We start from the raw sequence: 23,659 nt of genomic DNA on the forward strand, positions 1-23,659 counted from the left end.
CAGTGCTATCTCCAAGAGGCAGCCACTGGCAGAGGTGGGCAACCAGTACTCCCCTCGATGGGGCTGGCATGCATGTGCCCAAGGACACAAGGAGACAGCCTCACAGTCCCAGGGGAAGAGCTATGGGCTCATCTGACCAGGCAAGACAATAGCCTCACCATGTAGGTAGCGATCTCGTCAGGCGCGTCCCCATCCAGGTCAAACTTGAACGTCACCATCTTGTGGTTGTGCGTCTCCAACTGGCACTCCACCATCTTGTCACCCGTGTTGCACACCTAAAGGATACTCAGGCAGTGAGACCAGGGAGGACACCGTGCCCAGCCTGCCCTCTCTTGCCAGCCTGCTCTGCCTGGCTACTCACATTCAGGATGGTCAGTCGGGGCCGACTGGCCCTCTCCTGGCGGGAGCGCACACGCGTGGACCTGCGGTGATGTTTCCGGGCGGCCTTGCCTTCCAGCTTTCCCCCACCAAATGCACCTTCACAGCTGTCACTCATCTCTCTTCCAGAAGGGACGTCAGAGCCTCCATAGCTACATGAAAACCAAGAATGTTACAGCACCCAGGGAACCCAGCCTGCCTCACGTGGGAAACTTGGCTTCCCAGAAAACCAACAGAAGCTTTACTGTCGGGGTGTGCTAGGTGGAAAACCCAGAGGGTCTAAAGCTGGCCATGCACAACAGAGGGACCCTGAGCCCACTGCCCCTCCTTATCCTGTAGTATCTGTCCTGGATGGTGATGGGGCTGTACGGAGCATATGACCTTTCTGACCCAGGACCTAAGTCTTTTCAGCTCCTGACCTGTGAATCACACTTAATCGGCTCACAGTATATGTCAGGATTAAGACACAACCCACCCCCATGCCTTGGTTCCCCCATCTGTTGAACAGCAATGGGAACATGTCAACAAGGTGGAACTACTGTGGCATTTGAGCAGAGTTTGCAGAGCACTGAGCTTGGTGCTGGCATGACCACACAAGGCCACTTCCTGTAACCAGCTCCCTCCCTAAATGCAACACTGGCCACGCCTGAGGTGCTGGGAGACCTGGGATGTGGGCCGGACTCTGCCCTGCTCTCCCAGCCTTCCACTGTCCCCGGACCTGGTGACTCTCCATCCATAGCCTCTCCCTGCCCTCGGCATTGCACACCAGCACCAGGACCCGGAATATAAGTGGGAGTATCTGACTACCAAACAACAGCAAGCACTGACAAACCCCCCAGAGGAGCTCCCTGAGGCTCCCCCAGGTCAGGCTTGGAAATGGGCGACGTTGTTAGAAGCTCTGACATACGAGGGCAAAGTGTGCCATTACCTCTCACAGCTCTGAGGGAGGCTGGGCTGCTTGTCCTGCGAGGCCTGCTCCTGAAATAAAACCATGGAAAGGAGGCCAGGTCACATTCATTCCCCTGCGACACAGCCACGTGCAGTCTGCCATCTCCCCACCATCACCGCCCAGCCCGCCACCCACTCCCTTCTGACTGCAGGGAGCAAATCACGTGCAGGTTGGCAGGAGTGATTTTATGGCAGGGATTTTATGTTTAACACTTAGAGCCAAGCAGATTCCTATAAGCTGGGGCCACCTCCTTTCCAAACATGCTAACCCACTTTGATCATCCCTACGAGGGAGCACATGGCCCAGGAAGAATTATCACAGGTTCTTCCCATCGCCTCCAAGAAAAGCACTCTGAATCCATGTGTAAAAATCAGGGTCTCCAGCTGGATGTGTGATTAAGGAAAATCCATCCAGGGACAGCAGAGGAAGAAGAACAGCACCTGTGGTTGTCCCCGGACACACACTTCCACCTTCCTGAGGGTATTCCTGACTTCTGGAGCTGAGCCGCAAGGTCACAGCACAGGAGGGCTGCAGTGATGCTGGGGTCAGGAATCAGGGTGACGGACTGGGGGCTGAGCCTCTAGGGGAGGGCCACACACCTCGGGGGCTGGCTCCACCGTCAGCTGAACGGTCGGGCAGGGACCAGGGATCCCAGGCCCACTGGGCAGCGGCAAGTTAGCAGGCGGCAGGAGAGCAGCGGTCTGGACAGGCACGCTCTGAGGAGCCGCCATCACTGTGGGGGCCAGAGAGCCGGGGAGCTGAGGCAGGAGCTCGGGGGCAGGAGGCAACAGCACTTCTGGCAGAGGAGGGGAGAGAACGGCGGCAGGCGCGGGCACTGTGGCGACCTGGGTGGTGACATCCACAGCATATGTAGGCGGGTGGCCAAGCAGGATCTAAGGACACAGGCGACAGGGATGCGACTGGGGTGTGGGCCATCGCCTCCCCTGAGGGTCCTGGATCAAAGCAGGCGTTTCCATCACCCAAGGGGGTGAGCAGGTGATGAGGACGAACCTCCCCACCCAGCCACACCCCACAGACAAATCACAGCATGCGTGTATGCAGACTTAGCAACACCAAGGACAAGACACTCTCATGTCCCCATGTGTATAAAATCAAACCTAAAACCGCACTTCATCCATGAACCTCCAGCTGTTGTCAGGCTGAGAAGCTGGAAGCGCGGAACACACTTAGCACCTCTCTGGGCTCCCTGCCACCACCCTACAGGGCCAGATCACCATGCTACGCCACCCCAGCCTCCTGTCAGGTCAAAGCCTGTGTTCCAATCCCAGCCGTGAGCAAGAGGGGCTGCGGACCTCAGCCTTCCATGGGGTGACTTAGAAACTGGGCCAGATTCCCTCCTGTTCCCTCTTTAAAGGCTTTCAGGAGAGAGGCTAAAACAGGCTGAAGGAGAGCCACGGCCTGAAAGGGCCCCAGTTTGGGGTTGAGGTTGGGAATGGGAATGACCTGCTACAGGGCCTACAAGTATGAGACTGATCAGACACGTGGTATGCGGGCTGAGATGGGAAAGCCATAGGCTAGCTGTGGAACTTTCTCTCCTGGACAGATGCCCCAGCCTCCAGGGGAGTCTCTTCCCTTGGCACAGGGAAGCCTCTGGGCAGCCAGCCTAGCTCATCGGTAAACTCCAGACCCTCTGTTGGCAAGACCACAGGGAGGCCACCAGGCCTGGGCAGTGACCTCTAAGCACCCACACCTTCTCCAGCCGCTAACTAAGCAGATGACCCAGTGTCAGCAGTGTGCTGGGCCAGCACAGGGCACAAGACACAGGCCCATCAATGATACCACACACCCCCAGGCCTCCACTCAGCCCTAGGCTCTCCCCAAATGACCCTGAGCCCTGAGTCAGTGTTACTCCAAGAGATCAGGGAGGTGGTCGCTCAGTCAGGGCACTGGACTGACGACAGGCCTCCTCATGCTGGTTTTGAAACAAGCACCAGCCTACTGGGCAATGGAAAATCACCCCTTCTTTCTTGAAATACAAACCCCTTCTCGAAATCAGGGACAAACATCCAGGAGAATCCATGCATACTTATGACAGTGCCTCATTCTAGAATGGATTCAGTGCAAAATGAGCTAGGGGGACACCTGGCCCCGTAGCACACTTTCAGTATGATTCCTCACAACAAAATCAAAAGGGGAGGAGCCTGAGCTTAAAAGGCAAAGGACATGCCCACTGGCACATGGCCATTGAGGCTTAGAGCCAAGGAGGATCCCTAGGTAAAAGGCTCCCTAGGTAAGAGGATGCCCAGGTGAGATCCCTGCCCCTAAGATGAGAGCCCTAGGCCAGCTCCTCTCCACACAGGAGGCTCGGTAACAGGCTTAGAGTTACAAAATGCGCATGGGCTGTGCAGGTGTGTGGAGCCACAGGGAGCTCCTCCCAGCCAGCAAGGGGCGTGTCCCTTCACTGGCAGCCCAACAAGCTGCCCATGGCCCTCACCTGACTCTGAGACGACATCCTTGGGACCAGTGGCCCATGTACACCCAACACGGCCCAGGTCATCACCAACAGACCCCATTAGAGTCCCAGTTTCCTCATTTGCTGACGCAGAGATGGGGGCTGTCCACCTACTTTCCTTTGGCAGGTAACAAGATAAGCAGTGTAGCCTCTCCAGCACCCATGGAGGGGCTGATGTGGCTGTACCAAGACTGCCAACTCTAAGCATGTGAGGGCAGATGCCACAATGCCCAGCATGGCCAGGGACCCTCCGCCCCCACAGACAGCTCCTCCAACACCTGGGAAGGAACCAACAGTGAAGCTTTTAGTCACCCCAGTCCCCAAGGCTCCTAACACATGCTGGGAAGTGAGAGGAAACATTAGATATTCCCCACACTGGGTGAGACACTGCAGTCATGGGACAGCGCTGCCTGCTTGTCCATTCCCACTCTGCTACCCGGGTGAAGATCCTGAGAAGGAGCAGAGATCTGTGAGCCCCTTATGTGCTAAGGGGTCTCCCAGCGCCTGAAGGATGGGCCCTGGCCAGCGGCTGGGTTACCTGGCTTCCAGCGCTGGCAGCCGGAGCAGCCTGCTCCGGGAGGCGGGCAACACTCGGCTGGTGGGGCTGCGGCAGCACGGGCGGTGTCGGCTGGGGAGCGGCAGCCTGCACAGTCTGCGCTGCGTGGAGGGGAGAAGGCGGGACGTCGCTGGGCACCATCTGCGGAAAGGCCGCTGGGTACACGGGCTGCGCCGGGAGCTGGGCCACGGTGGGGTGAATGGACAGGGTGGCCACACCCTGTGGGGCCACAGCCAGCAGAGGGATGGCGGTGGCAGTCGCCGCCACATTTGGCACGATGGTCCGGCATGGCACAGCCAGCGGTGCCCCAGCAGGGTGAGGCAGCTTGACTGTCTGCAGAGGCAGAGCCGGCGACGCAGGCAGGGGAGCAGTGGTGGCACTGAGTGGGAGGCTTGGCAAGATGACAGCTGGAGAGAAATACTGAGAGGGGGGAGGCACGGTGGGCCCACTGGTGGCTGGCAGGTCAGGAAGGGCTGTGGGGAGGCTGTCAACTGTGGCCAGCGGAGCGATGGGGGGGACAACAGGAAGTGGAGGCATCTGAAAGAGAACAAGCTCATCAGGACTGGGACCTGCCGGTGGCACACTGCACGGGGTGAGAGGGTCCACATCGCCCCACCAGGACTGGGCCCTGCCGGCAGCACACTGCACTGGGTGAGAGGGTCCACATCACCCCCAGCTTCTGCCCCCAAGACACTTTTCATGTAGCTGCTGTGGAAGGGAACCAAAACATAAACCCAATTTAAACAAAACCAAGTATGTACGACACTCAAACAGAAGGAAAGACAGGAGGCCTTAGAAGGATGTGGGATATAGACACAACCTTCAAGACAGCCCCCATTTAGCACCACCTCAGAGAGTCTCAGGCTAGCCCACTCTCCTTGGTTACTGCAAGGATACTAGGGGTCATAATAGTGACCATCAGATACCCAGCTTTGGCATGTTCTCATTCAGAAGTACCAGGACTGTCTGAGCTACCAGGCTGGCTCCAAATATCTGAAATTACTTTGGTTGATTCCCTCCAATCTGTGTAAATTCAGAATGAGACCAAATTCTTCAACAAGTTTTCTCAAAACAGGCAAATCTTCCAGCCTCTCCTCGCTGGCTGAATGCCCCTGCACCATGCGGCCTGGGAGAGAGCGGCATAACGCAACAGCAAAGCTCCAGAACCTTCTGTGTCTGGTCTTCTATCCTGGAGACATCTCGTGGATTTAGCACTTGAAACATTTCAGCAGATTCTCTGACAGTCCTAAACTAAAGCCTTTCTGGTTATAGACACATGCGCATCACACGACATGTACCTCTGTGCACTTATAAGACAGAAGATACGCAAACTGACCTCTGTGTATTTGAAAAGCTACTAAATGCCACGACCACTGGGAGCAAGGGGTTGGATTAACTAGATGCTGAAAGTGACTCCAGTGTAGGAGTGATGAGGACAAGGCAGGTGACAGGCAACAGCTGACATGAAAGAACCTTCTGAGGGGTGCCTGCAAACCGTAGGAACACTCACATCCTCCCTACAAAGAAGCACTTCCCGTCCTAGCCCCACCAACAAGCAACAATGGGACCCATGAAATGAAAGCCGTCCTGTGGTCAAGATTCACTAGAAACATGCATGAGCACCAAAAGCATTAGCCTGAGCAAGAGCACCCAAGTATCAACCACAAGCTATCACATGATACTGGTCACATGATGCTCCCCCAAAGACAGTCCAATCTCTGCGGCTGGCAAGCTGCTCAGCTGTCTACTGGACCCCTAAGAATCCACTGTCCACAGAGCCTCAGGTAGCTCCATAGAAAACAGTGACCAAAGCTTTGTGCTTACAGCTCCATCCTGGCTCTTCTGGCCTAACTCTGGACTAAACCTTTCCCAATCTTGGATGCATCTGGGGCAGAAGTCAAAGGCAGAACACACCAGCCCAGCTGTCTTGTCACCAGGGAGTGTTTCTTGAGGCACCCACGTGCCCTGAGGACAAGGACTGGCCAACCAGGCTGGGGGAGCAGGCCAGGCTGGAGAGCAGGGGACAGAGAGGTACCTGCGGGGGGATTTGAGCAAGTGGCTGCAGGGGCGCCGGAGGCATCTGGAGGGGCTTCAGCTGAGCAGGGGCCACCACCTGAGAGGTTGGAGCCAGGTACGGAGGCAGGTGGGAGGGCGCTGGCTGCAGAGGGCCCACGGGTTGTGGGGCCAGGACCTGCGGCAAGGGTACCGGCTGGGTCAGGAGAGAAGGCTAGAAAGAGAGAGGGGCTCCTCTTAGATTAATGTCCTCCTGAGATATATACTTAGACATAACACACATGCACACATACCCAGTGACACACAGTCAAGCATCCAGCCTGGGGCCCAGGACACACAGATCTGAGAGGACCACTCTGTGCAATGGGGGCCCTTCCAAATGCTGTGTAACCCTGAGCTCCACAGACACAAGAGACCCATCCCCACTTCTGTCTATACCCCAGACCCTGGGGAACTGCAGAGAAGGAGCACAGGGGGCCTGGACCTGCCAGGAGGTTCACAGGCCCTGGGCTCAGGCCAGCCAAGATGGACAGGCAGGGCCTGGGGAGACCAAGATACCCATGGCACCCATAAGGAGGGCAGCCAGCACTCACCTGGTGGGCAGGGGCTGTGGGCTGGCCTGGGCCTGTTGGCACAGGGGCACTGGGCGGTGGTAGTACAGGGGCGAAGCTCATGGCTGGCTCTGGGAAAGGCTGCTGTGGGAGCGGAGGGCGGGCGGTGGGTGGGACAGAGCCCACCGACAGGCCAGGCTGCAGAGAGCACACAGAGCCACGCTTAGCAACTACCATAAGACCCACCACCAAGAACACACTCACCATCTTCAGGGACCCACCTCTCATTCCCTACGTCTGCCATCCTGCCAAGGACACTTTCCTAGGAACAGGATTCATCAGAAGCAAGATGTGACGGCCCCCAAACCTCCCAATCAGGGAATGTGCTAGAATTTCAATTCCACAGAGTATCATGCAACCAAGAGATTTGTGGAACCTTGGGAAATGCTTGTGATGGCATTAATTGAGGGAAAGATAAAAATGCACACATCTCTCATTTATAGAGCTGAATAAAAGGTGTACATGCAGACATATTCACAAACAGAATATGGAAACGTGAGGATAAAAAGCGGGACAGAGCCTGAGAGAAGGGTGCTCTGCAGAGCTGAGTCTCCTATGACTCGCCATCAGGAGAGAAACGAGGCCACAGACGTGAGCCTTCAGCACCAGGCAAAGCATAGACACGGAATGGGAAAGAGTCAGAAATGTGATCACTGGATGCTTGATGCAGCTAACTTGTTCCTTTTTAGGTACAATAATGGTACTGGGTTTTGTTTGCAGAGTCTTGATCCTGCAGAGGTATAGATGGAAATATCTTGGGGGCAAAATATCTTTCTGTCTAGGATTTACTTCAAAATACTGGGGGTGCGAGCAGGTGAGAGCTATGGAAAAAAACACCGAGATGACTTCTGAAGCTGAGAACACACTGACATCAGAAGCTTCTCTCACTTGAGGTTTTCTAGATGAAACAGGTGACCATCATTTCCAAAACCATTATCACTCACTTCATCTTTCACAGTAAATGCTGTATGAAAAGCAGCGTGGGGTAGGATGGAATCTCTCCTTTGCATTAACTTGAAGCCACAGGGCAGAATGAGTCACCTGCGCACATGTTCCCAAAGCCGCAGTCCCCGGCCCAGTGGGAGTCAGGCGCTCAGGCAGCCCGGAAGCCTCAGAGAAGCAGCTTGTATTCCTGACTCCACCGGCTATGCCCTTCCTTCCCTGAGTCCTAGGGGCACATTACCATGGCAACACTCCCCAGGAACCCTCGGTGCACCCTGGGGACCCCTTCTCTCCAAGGTGTTTCTGCATAAATCGTCAAGAGATGGGAGAAAGCACCCCAGACAATGTCAGGTGCTTCCTGGCCTGGCCCCTGACTTCCCTATGCTCAGGCATCCTGGCCTGTGAGCCAAACCTAGGAAACGCACAGCACTGCAGAGACCTGGGTAGAGAACACACTGTGTGACCTGCCCTAGAGGGGATGAGGGCCTGTGGACGGGTCTGGCTCAGCCCCGGCACGGGTAACCTAAAGCCAAGAACCACTGCTCTGAGCAGTGAACTCTTCTTGCTGTAAAATCATATTTTACTTAATTTTGTAAAACGAGTCAAACTGCAAAATGCAAATTGAAAATGAATCCTGGGCTCCGGTTAGCAGAGGCAAACGCTTCAGCTGTTTTTCCAAGGGGACTTTTCTGAGCCTGAGCAGACAGAAGGGGAGGGAAAAGAGACAGAGGTGGCTGGAAAGGCTGGCACCTGGCACTCAGGGAGCCCCAAAAGGCAGCCACAGTGTGAGAGCACATGATCGAAAGGACATGCGAAAGCGAGGAAGTGAGAGCACGTCTGGGCGCCGCGGTAACCGAGGACCAGGCAGGAGAGGCTCCTCGGACAGAGGTTCCTGGGCCTGCTGCTGCTGCTGCTGCTAAGTCACTTCAGTCGTGTCCAACTCTGTGCGACCCCATAGAAGGCAGCCCACCAGGGTCCCCCGTGCCTGGGATTCTCCAGGCAAGAATACTGGAGTGGGTTGCCATTTCCTTCTCCAATGCATAAAGTGAAAAGTGAAAGTGAAGTTGCTCAGTCATGTCTGAGGAGCATCTAAATCTCCCTGTGGACCCCTCTCTGCAGCCCAGCTCAAGGGCAACAGAATCTGGGACTGACTGATTGGGGCCTGGGAGATAAGCAATTGTTCTGCTTTCTTTGGCATTAGAAAAAAATCAAAACAATAAATGAAATGTGACTCCCTCATCTAGCAATTTCCATCTCATCTAACAGCCTTAGGTTTTCCATATCTTACAAATTTTTCCACAGGCATAAGCATGAGGCCCTTTCAATCCCACTTCTGAAATATCACTAAAAACATTTCCTATGATTTGGTTGTTTGCATACCTCTAACTTTTAACGGCTGTATAATAAGCAGAGGAGAAATGCCGGGAGGTACTTAACACTTTCTCAGTGAAGCTGGAAACTAACACAAAATCAAAGATTTCAGTGCTATAAATGATGCTTTCCCATCACCTTTGCAACAGTCAGAAGTTACTTTTCAGGCCCAGCATATAGGGCAGGACCTCACCAGCTTTATCACAGCTTTGTATGTACGGGTGTCACTGGGCTCTGTTTTCAGGACTTTCTCATCAAGCAGGTCTTTGAAGGTACATCACAGGCTGCTCCAGCCTGCAGCCCTGCAGTTACCAGCAAGGATGGACTTCCTGCAGGCCCACTTTTGCATGGTTCTGAACTGAAAACAGGCCAGCACAGACTGAATGAACCATCACAGACTCTAGGCCATGTGGACCGGAATACTGGCCAGAAGGGTTGGGCTGACTCACCGTGGCAGGCTGCTGGTAGGCCCCCAGGGAGGGCAGGCTATGTGGCAGGACAGGCCCATCACTCACGCTCACAGGGGGGCTGCACACACACTGGGAGGGGGGTGGCGCTCCGTCTGCCAGTGACCCCAGCACAACACTCTGCTGGCTACTCTGCGAGTCTGAATACACCGTGGAGCCCTGGCCACTGTCGAACGTGCTGTCCGCTGGGGAGGGAGGAAAAAAAAGCATGGGTCAAAGCAGGCACCTCCAAACATCACCCACACAACACGTTGTACAAGTCCCAGGGAATGCAAACGTGGGACAACTTGTCTATATGTTTTCTTCTGTAAAACAAGACTTGATTGCATTTCCAGATCACAAACATAATAAATGTGCATCATTTTAAACAATCACCTATACAGAGGCTATAACTGCACCACCCAGAAATGGCCCTGAGAGCCCGTACCCAACACTGCCTGACACCTGTTGGTGCTCACCATGGACTACCACGGATCCCAGGTGGGCAACTCACACCATCCTCTGTAGGCAGGACGGCCACCTCCACCAGCTTACAGATAGGGACCTCACCTGCCACCTGCCCTGGCCCTGAAAGTGGGCGCTTTCAGCTCTTCAAAGGTAGAAGATCGAATGTCCAAGTTAGGAAAAGCTGCAGTCATGTGGAGGAAACTACCAGCTGTGTTTTATAGTGGGAGTGGGCCCTGACCACCTCCATTCACCACAGCAAAGAGCCTAAATTAGGAAGACTTAGGTCCAAATCTAACCTCTCAGTTCATAGGCTCAGGTCTAAAGCGGCTGGAAAATGGGGCTGACAAGGCCTCTGCCCCACAGGGAGGCCATGAGAGGAGGACCCAAAGGTTCTGCAGCCTCAAGATAGCCTCCCAAGAGGCCAGCCTCACCCAAGGTAAGCCCAGACTGGCCTGTCAAACCCAGCCTGGGTGGAAGAGCTGCCTGTACAGGTGGCACAGACAGGACCGCCACGGCCCACAGGCTGGTCTCACCAAGACACACCTGGGAGGAGAGGGCACCTGCATGGTCGTGCCAGCCAAGAATGCAGAGCAGAAACCTGTGTGAAGTGGCGTTTTTGTTTTACTGCCTCCATATTCCAAAAGCTACATAAACATTAGGATTTGCCATCCATGAACACCAACCTAATTCTACAGGACACCTTTCGGTGTGGATTTAAACTTTCAATTTTCACTTTAAATAAAGTACAAGAAAACTCTAGTTGGCTTGCAACAAAATAATTTTTCCCAAGAGCTGAGCAGAACTTATTTTGACCCAGAAGACTTATGAATGGTGAGGTTTGATTGTGAAGAACCAGTGAAACACGTGGCTCTGATTTCTGATGAGGTGGCCAGCAGTCATTGTTACTTAAAGAGAGACAGACAGAAACAGGCCAGGTGTGTGCACATGAGAAATGGAGAGTGTGGGCACACGAAAGAAAGATGAGACAGAGAGAGTGCACGAGAGTGAGCGAGACCAATCTCAAGCAGGGTGATTTTAACCATATACGTGACAGTTTAACCATATAAGTGAATGTGTTTATTTGTATAATAAAAATTACTTAAAAAAATCATTTCTAAGCTATTGAAAACTTGTGTTCTCACAGTCACTGACGCTGGCTCGAGCTTGGTCTGGACTGTGGTGGGTAGCTTACAGAACGCATAGTGGGAAGTTATCTGATACTCGCTGCACCTGCTGATAAATGAAAGTCTGTGTGCCCATCTTGTTACCGAAGACCAGGTCCTCTACAGTGATGTGTGTGCTGCTTGGTGTCCCTACTAGTTCGTCTTTATGAAACCAGCGTGGTCCAGCCAGCTACAGGCACTGCAGCCAGAGGGATGGCTGAGCACAGGCTTTCTGCTCTGACCCACAGCAAGGTTCTGCTCTGACCCACAGCAAGGTGCAGAAGAGCATGCGCAGGACGCTGGACTGTGGATTACAGGGAGACACGGGGCCCGTGTGCACGGTATGTGTCCAGATGATGTCGGGAAGGTGTGATCTCTGGAAGTGAAAGTTAAAAGACATTTAACATCAGTGACCTCCAGGGAAAAAAGATTAACTGGCTTTTGCTGTATATCCTCTTGGATTTTCTAAACTGTACACAATGTGACTATATTATCTACTTTAAAGAAAATGATTGAGTTGGCCATAAACTTCGTTTCGGCTTTTCTGTACAATGTCCTGGAAAAACCCAAGCAAACCTTTAGGCCAACCCAATACAATAAACAGGTAAAAATGTTTTTGAGAACTACGGCCATGACGTGAAGCACACTCCTCATTCTTAGTCAGGAAGCGGATCTGTGTTCAGACACAACGTCCACTCTAAACGCATCTGTCGATTTACGTCTATGCAGCAGGTCAAGCCTGTACCATGACGTCTTACCACAGCACAGCCTATTCTAGGTCCCAGACTGTATCTCTGCAAAGTTCAACAAAAGGAGATTTCTTAATTCCTGTCCTAAAAATTGTTCAACCAAAAATTATGTTCTCAAAGTATGTAGTGGTATGCCAGGTGTGGAAAGCTTTTTCCTACAAAAAGTTTATACCTGTGAATTAATTTTTTGGTTTATCCGAAAATGTAGTAATGATGTAACGATTCTATTCTCCAAAGCAAACTTGAGCAGGTAGGAGACAAGTAAACAGTTGGCAACTTGTCTTAAAGTGATAACCAGCTGCTGGTTTGAATTTAAACAGCCTACTTTGGAAGAATGTTTAGCTATTCTACTGATAAAGAAAGGATGTAACTATTAAATAAACAGACTATTTTGGTCTTTCCACACAAAAACACCTAAAATAGTGGCCTGCGAGGGCAGCTCAGCTCTCCACGCTTATTCACAGAACAGACAGAAAAGACTATATCCTCCATCCGTGGCTCACAGCTGAATTTTGAAGATACTGAGGGTAAAGGCAGAATTTCTACTCAGACTTAAAGAAGACACTGGATTCTCCCTTCCAGTGGTTTGAGATGAAGCCAGGTACAAAGTAATTCTCACCAATCCATTGGTGACATTCCCTGGGAAACATACTAAAAGTCACAAGTACAGTACCAGAAGGGAGGTAACCTTGGGGATGGATAATCCAAGCAGTAAAACTCACAACCAAGACCACAGCAAGACTGGAGGCTGCAGCCACTGGCAGCCTCAGAACCACAGCATGCAGCTCAGATGCCTCCACTGGTCAGTGAATCCAGGGTGGAGGTACAGCCCTCAGGTGCCCTGTGAGGCTGGGCTGAGAGCCTCCAGAGGGGATAAGTAGCTGAACTGAGTCAGCTCCAGCCCCGCTGGCTTAGTTCTGAGTCTGCCCTGGGAAGCCAGACTTCAGGGACACATAGATCTCTTTGCCACATGGGGATGCCTCCCAGGAGAATCCCTCCCTGAAGAAATGCTTGCCCACATCAATCATTCATACCCACAGGTGGGTTAGAGGGAGGGGTGGTGCAGGGGGAGGGGGCGCCTAGAGAGGCAGCACTCACAGGCCAGGGAGGTGGCGCTGGCCGGCAGCGCAGGGGTGAGGAGGTGCTGGTCGGCCTCGGGCTCCTCGGACTCTGGCAGCCCGGCCTGCGAGTGGTAGGTCACCTGGACCTGCAGGGGCGTGGGTGGGCCCCTGGCCTTGTCAGGGCTGCCGAGCTCCCGCTGCTCCTGGGGCTGCAGCGCTGGCCAGATCCTCTTTCGCCGCCACTGGATCAGTGCCACACGGTCACGGATGGACTTGGCCACAATCTTCACGTCACTCTCATGGAAAAATCCTGACTCAATCTGCAAAGGAGATTGCCATATCATTACCGGGACCAGCTCCAGCTGCACACCCCACTTCCAGGGGACCCTGCCATCTGCACTGCTACCTCCTGCCTGGGGAGTCTCTGCCCTAAGTCCCCTCGTAGGGTCCCTCACCCTCATAACCAAGTTTACCAAGCTCATCCCTGTCATGGACACTCTCATCATCCCGGAAGTAAACATCCTCCCACCACCGACTGTAGATCCACGGGGAGACTGACCATCTAAACCTACAAGAATCCAGCTCCTGGGTCTGTGGCAACACAGCCGATGCTTGTAACCATGGGCCAGGTGTGTGAGGGGAAGAGAAATCCCAATCTGCCTGTTGCAGGGCCAGAACACAGGGCAGACTCCCACTGGCTGGGCCCCAGGGCTTTCCCAGAGCCCCTCCCCCAGGCTGGCCAAGGGCAGGCAGGAGGTCCTGGCTGCATCTGTGTGCTCAGGGACAGGTACAAGGAGCCTCAACCAACACTGTCCTGAGTGTCGTCCTGGGCACTCTCTGAGAAATCACAGAGGCTGGAGAAAAGAGGTACATTTAGTAACAAGAGACCAAGAAGGTACGTAGCCATGCCTAGCAAAACTCTGAACCCAATTCACCCAACAGAGCATTTGAGAGCATCTGTAAAGGAGTCAACAATCTCTAGGAAACATCACGGTGCCCTCTGAGAATACCTATGGCAAAACCACGAAACAGCGGAAGCCGGGCTCCTCAGCATCACTGTGGGATTCCCCACGTGAAAAGAGAGAAAACAATAGAACAGGCCTTGTGGGGCTGGATGGGAATGGTGCGAACTCACAGTTTTCAAAGCACAAGACACAAATACACCAGATGTAGATGTGAACACATATAATACATGGCGTAGTGCGTGCTTCTGAACCGCCCACTGAGTGGGCCTGGGGCAATGACAGCCAACAAGTGGAGCCTGGCGGCCGTGACGTGCAGGACTCCCCACAAGACGGCAGGTTCAGGCTTGCAGGGAAAGGGCGGGGGAGTTGGACATCTCACTGTGCCTGAGATCGAGGACGTGCTGGGAAGACGACAGACAGCAGGACAACACGGAAGCCAGCATCCAAGGCCTCCTACTGGCTGAATCCGGGGCACTCTGAGCACTAAAATAAAGTGATACCACAACGGTTTGAAGGACATGTCCACAAACGCACACAGGGGAAACGGAACTGATCTGCGGTGGCAGAAGTCCTTGGTTTGCTGCCAATATGAGGCTACACAGAGGACTGCCACGTACATGCAGCTTGTCTCTCTGCCTCTCAGCCCTCTCGGCCTCTCTCTGTGCCTCTCTGTCTCCGTCCTTCCCTTTCTCCATCTGTCTCTCTGCCTCTGCCTCTCTCTCTCTCTCTCTCTCAGTCTGACTGTTTCTCCCTTTATTTCTTTCCCTCCTGTGGATCACTTTCTCCCATGAAGCCACTCTTGCCATGAAGGCATCACTGGAAGGCTCCAGACCCTTGGTGGGGCAGGGCTGCTCTCGGGATTCTGACAGCTGAGGCAGCTGTGAGCAAAGTCCCCATCTGTGGGAAACAGACACAGATATATTCAGGGTGCTCAGTCGGTAAAGAATCTGCCTGCAAGTGCAGGAGACCTGGGTTCGATCCCTGGATTGGGAAGATCCCCTGGAGAAGGAAATGGCAACCCACTCCAGTATCCTCGCCTGGAAAATCTCACGGACAGAGGGGCCTGATGGGCTGCAGTCCATGGGGTCACAAAAGGTCGGGCACAACTGAGCGACGAACACTAACTAAAGTCATCTTGAACGGACCTGTCCCGCATTTGCAACTTCCCTCTAAGTTTGTGATTACTTCAAAAGACTCCTGTCAGAAGACAACTCCACTGGACAGAATGAACTGTGCGACGTCCACCCTGAGGCTCCCACCAGGCTCAGCCCAGGATGGCAGAGGTGCAAGCTGGGCTGTGCCCACGGCCAGGACCCGCTGAAGAGGCCAAGCAGGTTCCGCGCCCACCCTCAGTGCTACCCACGTGGCCGACCTGACCAGAGGCCGCTGAAAAGAAGGCATCCCACAGACACACCTGCCTGCCATTTCTATTTTCTGCCCATGACCCATTTTTCCTTACGTCTCCATTTTCACAGTCACCACCCAGTGATCCTCTCCAAAGTGTTCCTTCTATTTTTTCCCAATCAGGAGAGAATTTGGCCACACTGGGGCATCCTGTTATCTGGAAGCTGTGAAGGTGGAAGGGCTGGTACCACCGACACAAGAACCCTGGGCTAGGCTCCAAGCCCCCTCCCCTCCCACCCTTGGGGGGTCTACACAAGGGGTCATTTCCAGATCAAAGCCAACCCAGGTCCCTAAAGAACTCACCCTTCTCTCAGCTATGGGGCCATCTTTGTTCTGATCCACATCCACGTGGGCCACCTCACTGTATCCTCTACCCACACCAGTGGCCCCCGCCTCCCCTGCTCCCCACAGGACCTGCTGCAAGTTGACGGTAGAGGGAGAAGAGAAAGCTATTGCATCGGCCTCCTCCCACCCCCAGCAGCCTCAGGAAAGCAGCCTCATCATCTTCAAAACTTAACGCTTGCTAATCTTAGGCGTTAACAACAGGGCAGCCCAGAATGCGGACCAGGTCCTAAAACTGTGTTGGGTTAAAGCTATCAGCAAGTGACCACCCAGCAGAGCTGCCAGGAGGCTGTGAGCTCTGAAAGTCTTCCCAGCTCAGGCTGTCTCCAGGGACAGCCCATGAAAGGCTCAGGTACCTACCATCAGGACCCCAGGGAGAAGAGCCTCAGACCCCAGTTTTGGGTCTGGTGTTTACAGATGTGTGGGGAGGGGAGAGGAGGGAAAGGGAAAGAAGGGGAATTAGACCCTCACCACGGGCTGCAGCACTAGCACTGACCTACAAGACCCAGCCAGGAGACAGGAGTTGCAACCAGTAACAACCGGGGCATTCACGCGGGAGGAAGACCCCACTGTGCAAATGCGGCCACGTTCTGCTCATCGCAGGCACCCAGGGTTCTGGGTTCATTCTGTTTCTTAACAGAGTGCTGGGTATGTGTTGGTTTTTATTATTCCTTAACTGAACACAATGATGTGCTGCCCTCTGCACAGCTGCCATACAGCATGGAGGGTGTGCCCATGAAAAAGTGCTTTTAAAGGAAACACAGGAGAGGAAAGGGGGAGAAGCTGGGCCCAAGGCCTGTGCTGTGAACTCTCAGAGACACCTTCTGCCCATGAGTGCAGGCAGGTGCTAGAGACTTGGTGAAGACAGGGCCACGGCTATAGGCACAGGCGTGGATCCAAGGGCCTGGGGGCCATGGGCATTCTCTGTGTTAAGCCATAGGAGGGATGAGTCCTCTCAGGAAGGTAGGCAGGTCCTGGGAAGGGGCCCAGGCCATGTTTGGGCACCGCCATCCTATAATTGAAGAGTGTCTGGAACAAACCAAGAATGAAGCCAGAGCTGCAGGACGTACCTGGCGTAGCTGAGACACAGATGGCTCCAGCTGTCTGGGTCCCAGATGCCTCCAGGACATGCCACCACGTGAACCTGTGTCCCCTGCCATTCTCAGACCACCGCTATGTAGTGTTCACGGGGGAATGAGAACACTGTTCATCACCTGTGCTTTCCGAGGTGCCTGCACGTTGACAGACACAATCCCTCAAGGCCATCCAGGGTCCTACCTCATCTCCAAGCAGGGCTGTCCCAGCCCTCAGCCTGCCTCCCCTCCTCTTAACACCGGGACAGCTAGAGCTGCAGGCCAGGTACTCCCAATCTCCACGGTCCCTCCAGGATGCTCGTCAAATGCAACTCACCCTCATGAATCTCAGCTCACAAGATACCAGCCTACACACAACCTTGGCTGCTACTTATGTCTATGCTTTAAACTTCAGCAGAAAACTTGGAGGGACCAATGTCACAGTATGGGGAGAAGAAAGGTCCTGAATTCATAGGACTAATGGGCTGGTAACTCTTTTTTTTTTTTTTTAAACTTTTTTAATGTGGAATCTAAAATATAATTAATCTATTGATATATATATAAAAGAACAGACTCACAGACATGAAAAACAAACTATGGTTACCAAAGGAGAAAGGGAGGGGGAGGGGCAAATTAGGTCTAGGGATTAACAGATACAAACTACTATACTAAAATAGATAAGCTGGTAATTAACTTAATGCAACTCTCAGCAAATATGCAGCAATTCAACAGCACTATGCAAGGTCATAGAAAGATACTCCGGGAAGCCACGGAGCTAAATAATTCTATTCAATCCGATTATAGCAGAGGTGTCTGTTTCTAAGTCCAGGAATGTGACCAGCAGCTGGGAAGGAGTCCTGACATGGGCACCATGCCATCAGCAGGACATCATACCCATCACACATGCCAGCAGAGGCACAGGCTGCTGTCAAGTGCAGGGCAGGGTCCTGGGTGGCCATGCACCTCCCACTCCTGTCATGCACCAACCTGCTGCAACCACCTAAAGCGAGCTCCATGGACCCCTCACCTGACATGTGCCCAGTCCTCCGAGGTGCCCTTGCTTTATGACTCCCACACCTTACATGGCATGGCCAGCCTCAGCTTCCTCATCTGACCAGAGTTCCATGGCACAGTGGTCAGCAGAGGCTGGACCCAAAGATATGCTGCCCACAAGAGCCTGTGCAGGCAGTCTCCCCTCTACCTCTTGTAGCCCACCTTCCAGGGCCATATCAGGGTCCTTCCCTACCAAATTACCAGTGGCCTTATTAACTCTGAACAAAACAAACTAGAACTAGAACAAACAGAACTAGAATAAAATAATTTTACAATTTGTATGGAACCACAGCAGACCCCAAATAGCCAAAATAATCTTGAGAAAGAAGAACAGAGTTAGAGGAATCATGCTCCCTGACTTGTGACTATACTACAAAGCTACCATTATCAAAATAGTATGGTACTGGCATGAAAACAGAAATATAGACCAATGGAATAGGACAGAAAGCTCCCAAATAAACCCATACACTCATGGTCAATTAATCTACCCCCTAAACAGGCAGGCATATACACTGGAGAAAAGACAATATGTGGTACTGGGAAAACTGGACAGCGACATGTAAAAGGATGAAATTAGAACATCCTCTAACATCACATACAAAAATAAACTCAAAATGGATTGAAGACCTCAGTGTAAGACTAGATACTATAAAATTAGAGGAAAATACAGGCAGAACACTCTTTGACAAAAATTACAGTAATATTTTTTTGGATCTGTCTTCTACAGTAATGAAAACAAAGGCAAAAATAAACAGGACCTAATTAAGTTTAAAGGCTTCGCATAGCAAAGGAAACTATAAACAAAACAAAAAAAACCCCTACAGAATGAAGTAAAACATTTGCAAACGATGCAACTGAAAACGGATTAACTTCCAAAATATGCAAACAGTTCATATAGCTTCCCTCTCTCTCTCTCTCTCTCTCTCTGTACATATGTGTGTGTGTATGTGTGTATATGTATGTGTGTATATATATATATATATATAGCCAAATTTTCACTGGAAGGAATGATGCTGAAGCTGAAACTTCAATACTTTCACCACCTGATGCAAAGAACTGACTCACTGGAAAAGACCCTGATGCTGGGAAAGATTGAAGGAGGGAGGAGAGGGGGATGACAGAGGATGAGATGGTTAGATGGCATCACCAACTCGATGGATGTGAATTTGAGTGACCCCTGGGAGTTGGTGATAGACAGGGAAGCCTGGCATGCTGCAGTCCATGGAGTCACAAAGAGTCAGACACGACTGAATGACTGAACTGAACTGATATATATATATCAAAAAAATGGGCAGAAGACCTAACCAGATACCTGTCCAAAGAAGACATACAGATGGACAACAGGTACAGGAAAAGATGCTCAACACTGCTAATTATTCAAGAAGGGCAAATCAAAACTACAATGAGAGATCTCCTCACACTTGTCAGAATGGTCATCTTCAAAAGTCTACAAATAATAAATGTTGGCAAGGATGTGAAGAAAAGGGAACCCTCCTACACTGCTGGGGGGAATGTAAATTGATACAGCCAGTTCAGAGAACAGTATTGAGGTTGCTTAAGAAATAGAGTTACAATATGATCCAGAAACCCCACTCCCAGGTATATAACTGGAAAATACAAAAACTCTATTTTGAAGAAAATATGTGCACCCCAGTGTTCTATTTACAATAGCCAAGACATGGAAACAACCTAAATGTCCATGGACAGATGAATGGACAAAGAAGATTGATACTGTATACATAAAGGAACATTACTTAAATAAAAGGAATATTGAAAGTGAAGGTGAAAGTCACTCAGTCGTGTCCAGCTCTTTGCGACATCACAGACTATACAGTCAATGGAATTCTCTGAGCCAGAAGACTGGAGTGGGTAGCCTTTCCCTTCTCCAGTGGACCATCCCAACCCAGGAATCAAACCGGGGTCTCCTGCACTACAGGTGGATTCTTTACCAAGCTACCAGGGAATATTACTCAGTCATAAAAAAGAATGATGTCAATTGCAGCAACATGGATGGACTGAGAGATAATCATAGTAAGTGAAGTAAGGACAGATATAAACATCATATAATATCACTAATATGTGGAATCTTAAAAAATGATGCAAATGAACTTATTCACAAAACAGAAATAGACTCACAGACACAGAAAACAAATTTACAGTCACCAAAGAGTAATGGAGGGGAAGGATAAATTAGGAGTTTGGGATTAACAGATACACACTACTATACACAAAACAGATAAACAACAGGAACTACTATACAGCACAGAAAAGTATATTCAATATGTTGTAAAAACCTACATTAAAAAAGAATCTAGAAAAGAATATACGTACACATATACATAAAAATACATAAACATATATAATTGAATCACTTCGCTGTACACCTGAACATTGTAAATCAGCTATACTTCAATTTTTTTAAATATATCTTATTGATTAAAAAAAAGAACCTACTGGGGTTGAGGGAATCCACTTGTAAAGAAAACATCAGCCATCCCTTTGTGACCTACTGCATTTCTGAAAGATGTGCTATTTTCAATGACACGTTATTTTTTTTTAAAGAGGAAAAAAAGGACATGCACTTCTGTGGTTATGACAGGTGCAGCCAGGTACTCACTCTACTGCAATAAGCATGTAGATTTTCACTTTTGCTCAGATTGTCTAGTAAAAATCAGTGTCTAGTTTATTTCTCTTCTTTCCCCGTGATATGACGCGTCTCTATACTCCTACACTCGCCAGGCTCTTCAGACCACAATGCCCCTCAGAAACAAAGTGAAATAAAGATCAAAACTCAAAGGCCTACATCTGCACAAAGTTAGCAAGAATCTGGTCAAAACAGGGCTCTCCCTACTATGCGACAGTCCCCAGGGGCATCTCTGCACTGGTCCACAAAATCCTTTCACTGCACCATTTCCAAGGTGATGTCCTACGTGCAGCATTGTGATTGTGACCTACGTTGTCCTTCACAGCTGCACTCAACAACTGGGGGTCCTTGTTCCCAAAACCGCATACCCACTGAGGGACCATGCTCCTTTTCTGACTTCATTCTAATGTTTGGAAACCACACACTTGCAAGGCACGCACCCAGATTTGCCGAGGAACAAGCACACATTACCATTTCCTGTGCCACGTCATCTGGCGTCTCCCTCTCCAGGTCGAAGGTGAACTCTATGGCCCCGTTGTCCTTGGGCTTGCCCTTCAGTTTCTTAGGGTCCTCAACCCAGAGCCGCAGGGCAATGGTGGACTTCCTGCCATGGTCCTCCTCGGCCAGCTCCACCCTCACACCTGTGTCCTCCGCGAAGAAGGCATGGCTGAGCAGGTCCTTGATCTCATACCTGGGAAGGAGGCAGCTGTCAGGCAGGGCACGGGCACACTACCTGAGAGGGTCCTGTACCTGCCCAGCTCCCCCTGGAAAGTCCTCTGACCTACTCACTGGGCATTTCTGCCCCCGAGGGCAGCATACCTCTGCATTCCCTAACTCTCGGGGGAAGAGGAAAAATCTGCTACTTGAACACATCTAACTACATACTATGTAAGACCTTTTTTTCCCTGTCATTATAAAAAAAATCTCCACTATTAAGAAATGTGGGTAATTCCAAAAAGAATTTGTAAATCAGGCTCTGCACTGTCCAGACAAAGCCTGCTGAGATGCTGGGGAGCTCTCAGCTGTCATAGGATACCGTGAATCCAGGTAAAACTGAACTGGACCAGGACAAGGCAAGTCCCAACCTCCCCAGTTCACCACCCGAGGGACCCTGGCCTCCAAGAAGCAGGGATAATTTTGGAGCCTCCCAAGGATGGGAATTGGGGGTGGGGGGTGGTGTGTTGCCCTGCTAACCACTCTGCGCCCAAATCCACATCCCTAAATGCTTGCCTAGTTTCTGATCTCTGGCACAAACAGATCCCAGTGCTGTCCAGGGCCTGGCTTCCTCCCAGCTTCCTGTCTGTGGTCACTGTGGGCTTTGAGTTCCAGTGGCCCATCACCGATTCTACTGAGGGCAACACATCCCACAGGCGGTGGAACCATGCCACCTGGATAGCTGCATGCATGAAAAGGGGAGAGTAGGGTAAGCAACCCTCACACAAGCTGACAAATGCCTGTGGAGACCGTGGGGAAGCCCAGAAGTTAGGGCCCCTAGGGGCGCAGAGGGCACAACCCCTGGGGACTCTGTCCTGGTCTGGGAGGTGGCTTCTGTACTTTTCTGATGTGAGCTATAGTTCACAGGTTTTTAGTATTTTCTCTTTAAGACACAAAACATAACGTGCAGAGGGCAAAAGAGAAGACTCAGGAGATCAGGTCAGGCCTGAGAGATCAGGACAGGCCCCTACATGAAAGATGACAGAAAGGACAGAATCACAGTGCTGCCCAGTGTTGGGCACAGTAACATGGGGGGAAAGGCATGAGCTGGCTGTGCAAGGGCAGAGAGGGAATATGAGGGGGTGCTGCTGCTGCTGCTGCCAAATCGCTTCAGTCATGTCCGACTCTGTGCAAACCATAGATGGCAGCCCACCAGGCTCCATGTCCCTGGGATTCTCCAGGCAAGGTGGGTTGCCATTTCCTTCCCCAATGCATGCATGCATGCTAAGTCGCTTTAGACGTGTCCGACTCTGTGCAACCCTATCGACAGCAGCCCACCAGGCTCCTCTGTCCACAGGATTCTCCAGAATCCTGAGAATACTGAGTGGGTTGCCATGAGGAAGAGGTATTAAGGGGAGACACGGAGGAATGGGGAAGGTGGGGAATGGGCAGGATAAGGGGGTAGGGGAGGAGGAAGCGGGGGAGGGAGATGGGAGGAAAGAGGAGGCATAGAGGGTTGACGGGAGGGAAGGAAGGAAGGTAAGAAGGAGTGGGGAAGAGAGAGAGTAAGGAGGGAGAAAAGAAAGGAGAGACAGAGGGAGGAAGGAGCAGAGAGGAGGGAGAGGGAGGGAAAGAGGAAAGAGAGACGGGGGAGGAAAGAAGGAAGGAAGGAGGAAGTCTCGGAACACACACCCAGCTTCCCGGCTGACCAGCTGAGGAAGGAACAGCCTTGATCTGAGGAGGGAGCTGGTCTGGGGGCACCTGGAGGGCTCTGACTTGAATGTGGGACTTTGAAATGGGTCAGACAACAGGTACACGAAAGACGCAGCCTGGAGGTGAGAGAGTGGGCAGAATGAGGCTCGGTGGGAACCCTGGCATGAGGTGTCCTCCAGACTGGGGGGATGGATAGGCTTGAGAGGGACAACATAGAAAAAAAGCAACAAGGGCAGAATGAGGCCCCAGTAGCCCCCACACTCCAGGCTGGGTGGGCGAGAAGCAGCCAGTAAAGGGGATGGGGACTCTAGGACAGTACCCAGAGCCAGGGAGCGTATTCCAGGCAGCAGAGGTCAGTCAGGGGCTGCCCTCCAACTGCCCAGTGGGCTTGCTGGGACCCAGTACATCTGTGGCCTGAAGTGGCCTGTCTCCCAACTCTCACCTTCTCTTGGGATGTGATTTCAGGCAGAGCAATAGCCCAGATCCAGCACTGCCTGGGAACTCACCTTTCTTCCTTGTTTTTGCAGATACACTCCCCAATAATCTCCTTGATTTCAGGATCGTGTACTTTCTCAAAGCTGGCTGGCTTGATGCCCTGAAGATGACATGAGCAGAGTCACCTGACATCGAA

General features: G+C 51.8%; 1 protein-coding gene across 14 annotated transcripts in view; it reads right to left on the reverse strand.

The window, feature by feature from the left end:
• WNK2 (WNK lysine deficient protein kinase 2) overlaps window positions 1-23,659 on the reverse strand; it is a 162,448-nt gene that overhangs the window by 87,999 nt on the left and 50,790 nt on the right. For 11 of the 14 annotated variants that reach the window (XR_009599523.1, XM_060410836.1, XM_027964196.3 and 8 more), the window contains exons 6-16: window positions 23,535-23,623; window positions 21,133-21,352; window positions 13,218-13,500; window positions 9,743-9,945; window positions 6,963-7,118; window positions 6,392-6,583; window positions 4,339-4,893; window positions 1,927-2,220; window positions 1,307-1,356; window positions 362-530; window positions 159-275 (exon numbers count right to left, since the gene is read on the reverse strand). Coding sequence is in view for 13 of the 14 variants with exons in the window: in XM_060410836.1 (XP_060266819.1) it covers window positions 159-275; window positions 362-530; window positions 1,307-1,356; window positions 1,927-2,220; window positions 4,339-4,893; window positions 6,392-6,583; window positions 6,963-7,118; window positions 9,743-9,945; window positions 13,218-13,500; window positions 21,133-21,352; window positions 23,535-23,623 (2,328 nt within the window). In the remaining variant the exon portion in view is untranslated. The remainder of the gene's footprint in view (window positions 1-158; window positions 276-361; window positions 531-1,306; window positions 1,357-1,926; window positions 2,221-4,338; window positions 4,894-6,391; window positions 6,584-6,962; window positions 7,119-9,742; window positions 9,946-13,217; window positions 13,501-21,132; window positions 21,353-23,534; window positions 23,624-23,659) is intronic. The other 3 variants (XM_060410837.1, XM_042242989.2, XM_060410835.1) reach the window with 1 other exon arrangement.

Source organism: Ovis aries, chromosome 2, assembly GCF_016772045.2.
Source record: "Ovis aries strain OAR_USU_Benz2616 breed Rambouillet chromosome 2, ARS-UI_Ramb_v3.0, whole genome shotgun sequence".
In the NCBI taxonomy this organism is placed as follows: domain Eukaryota; kingdom Metazoa; phylum Chordata; class Mammalia; order Artiodactyla; family Bovidae; genus Ovis; species Ovis aries.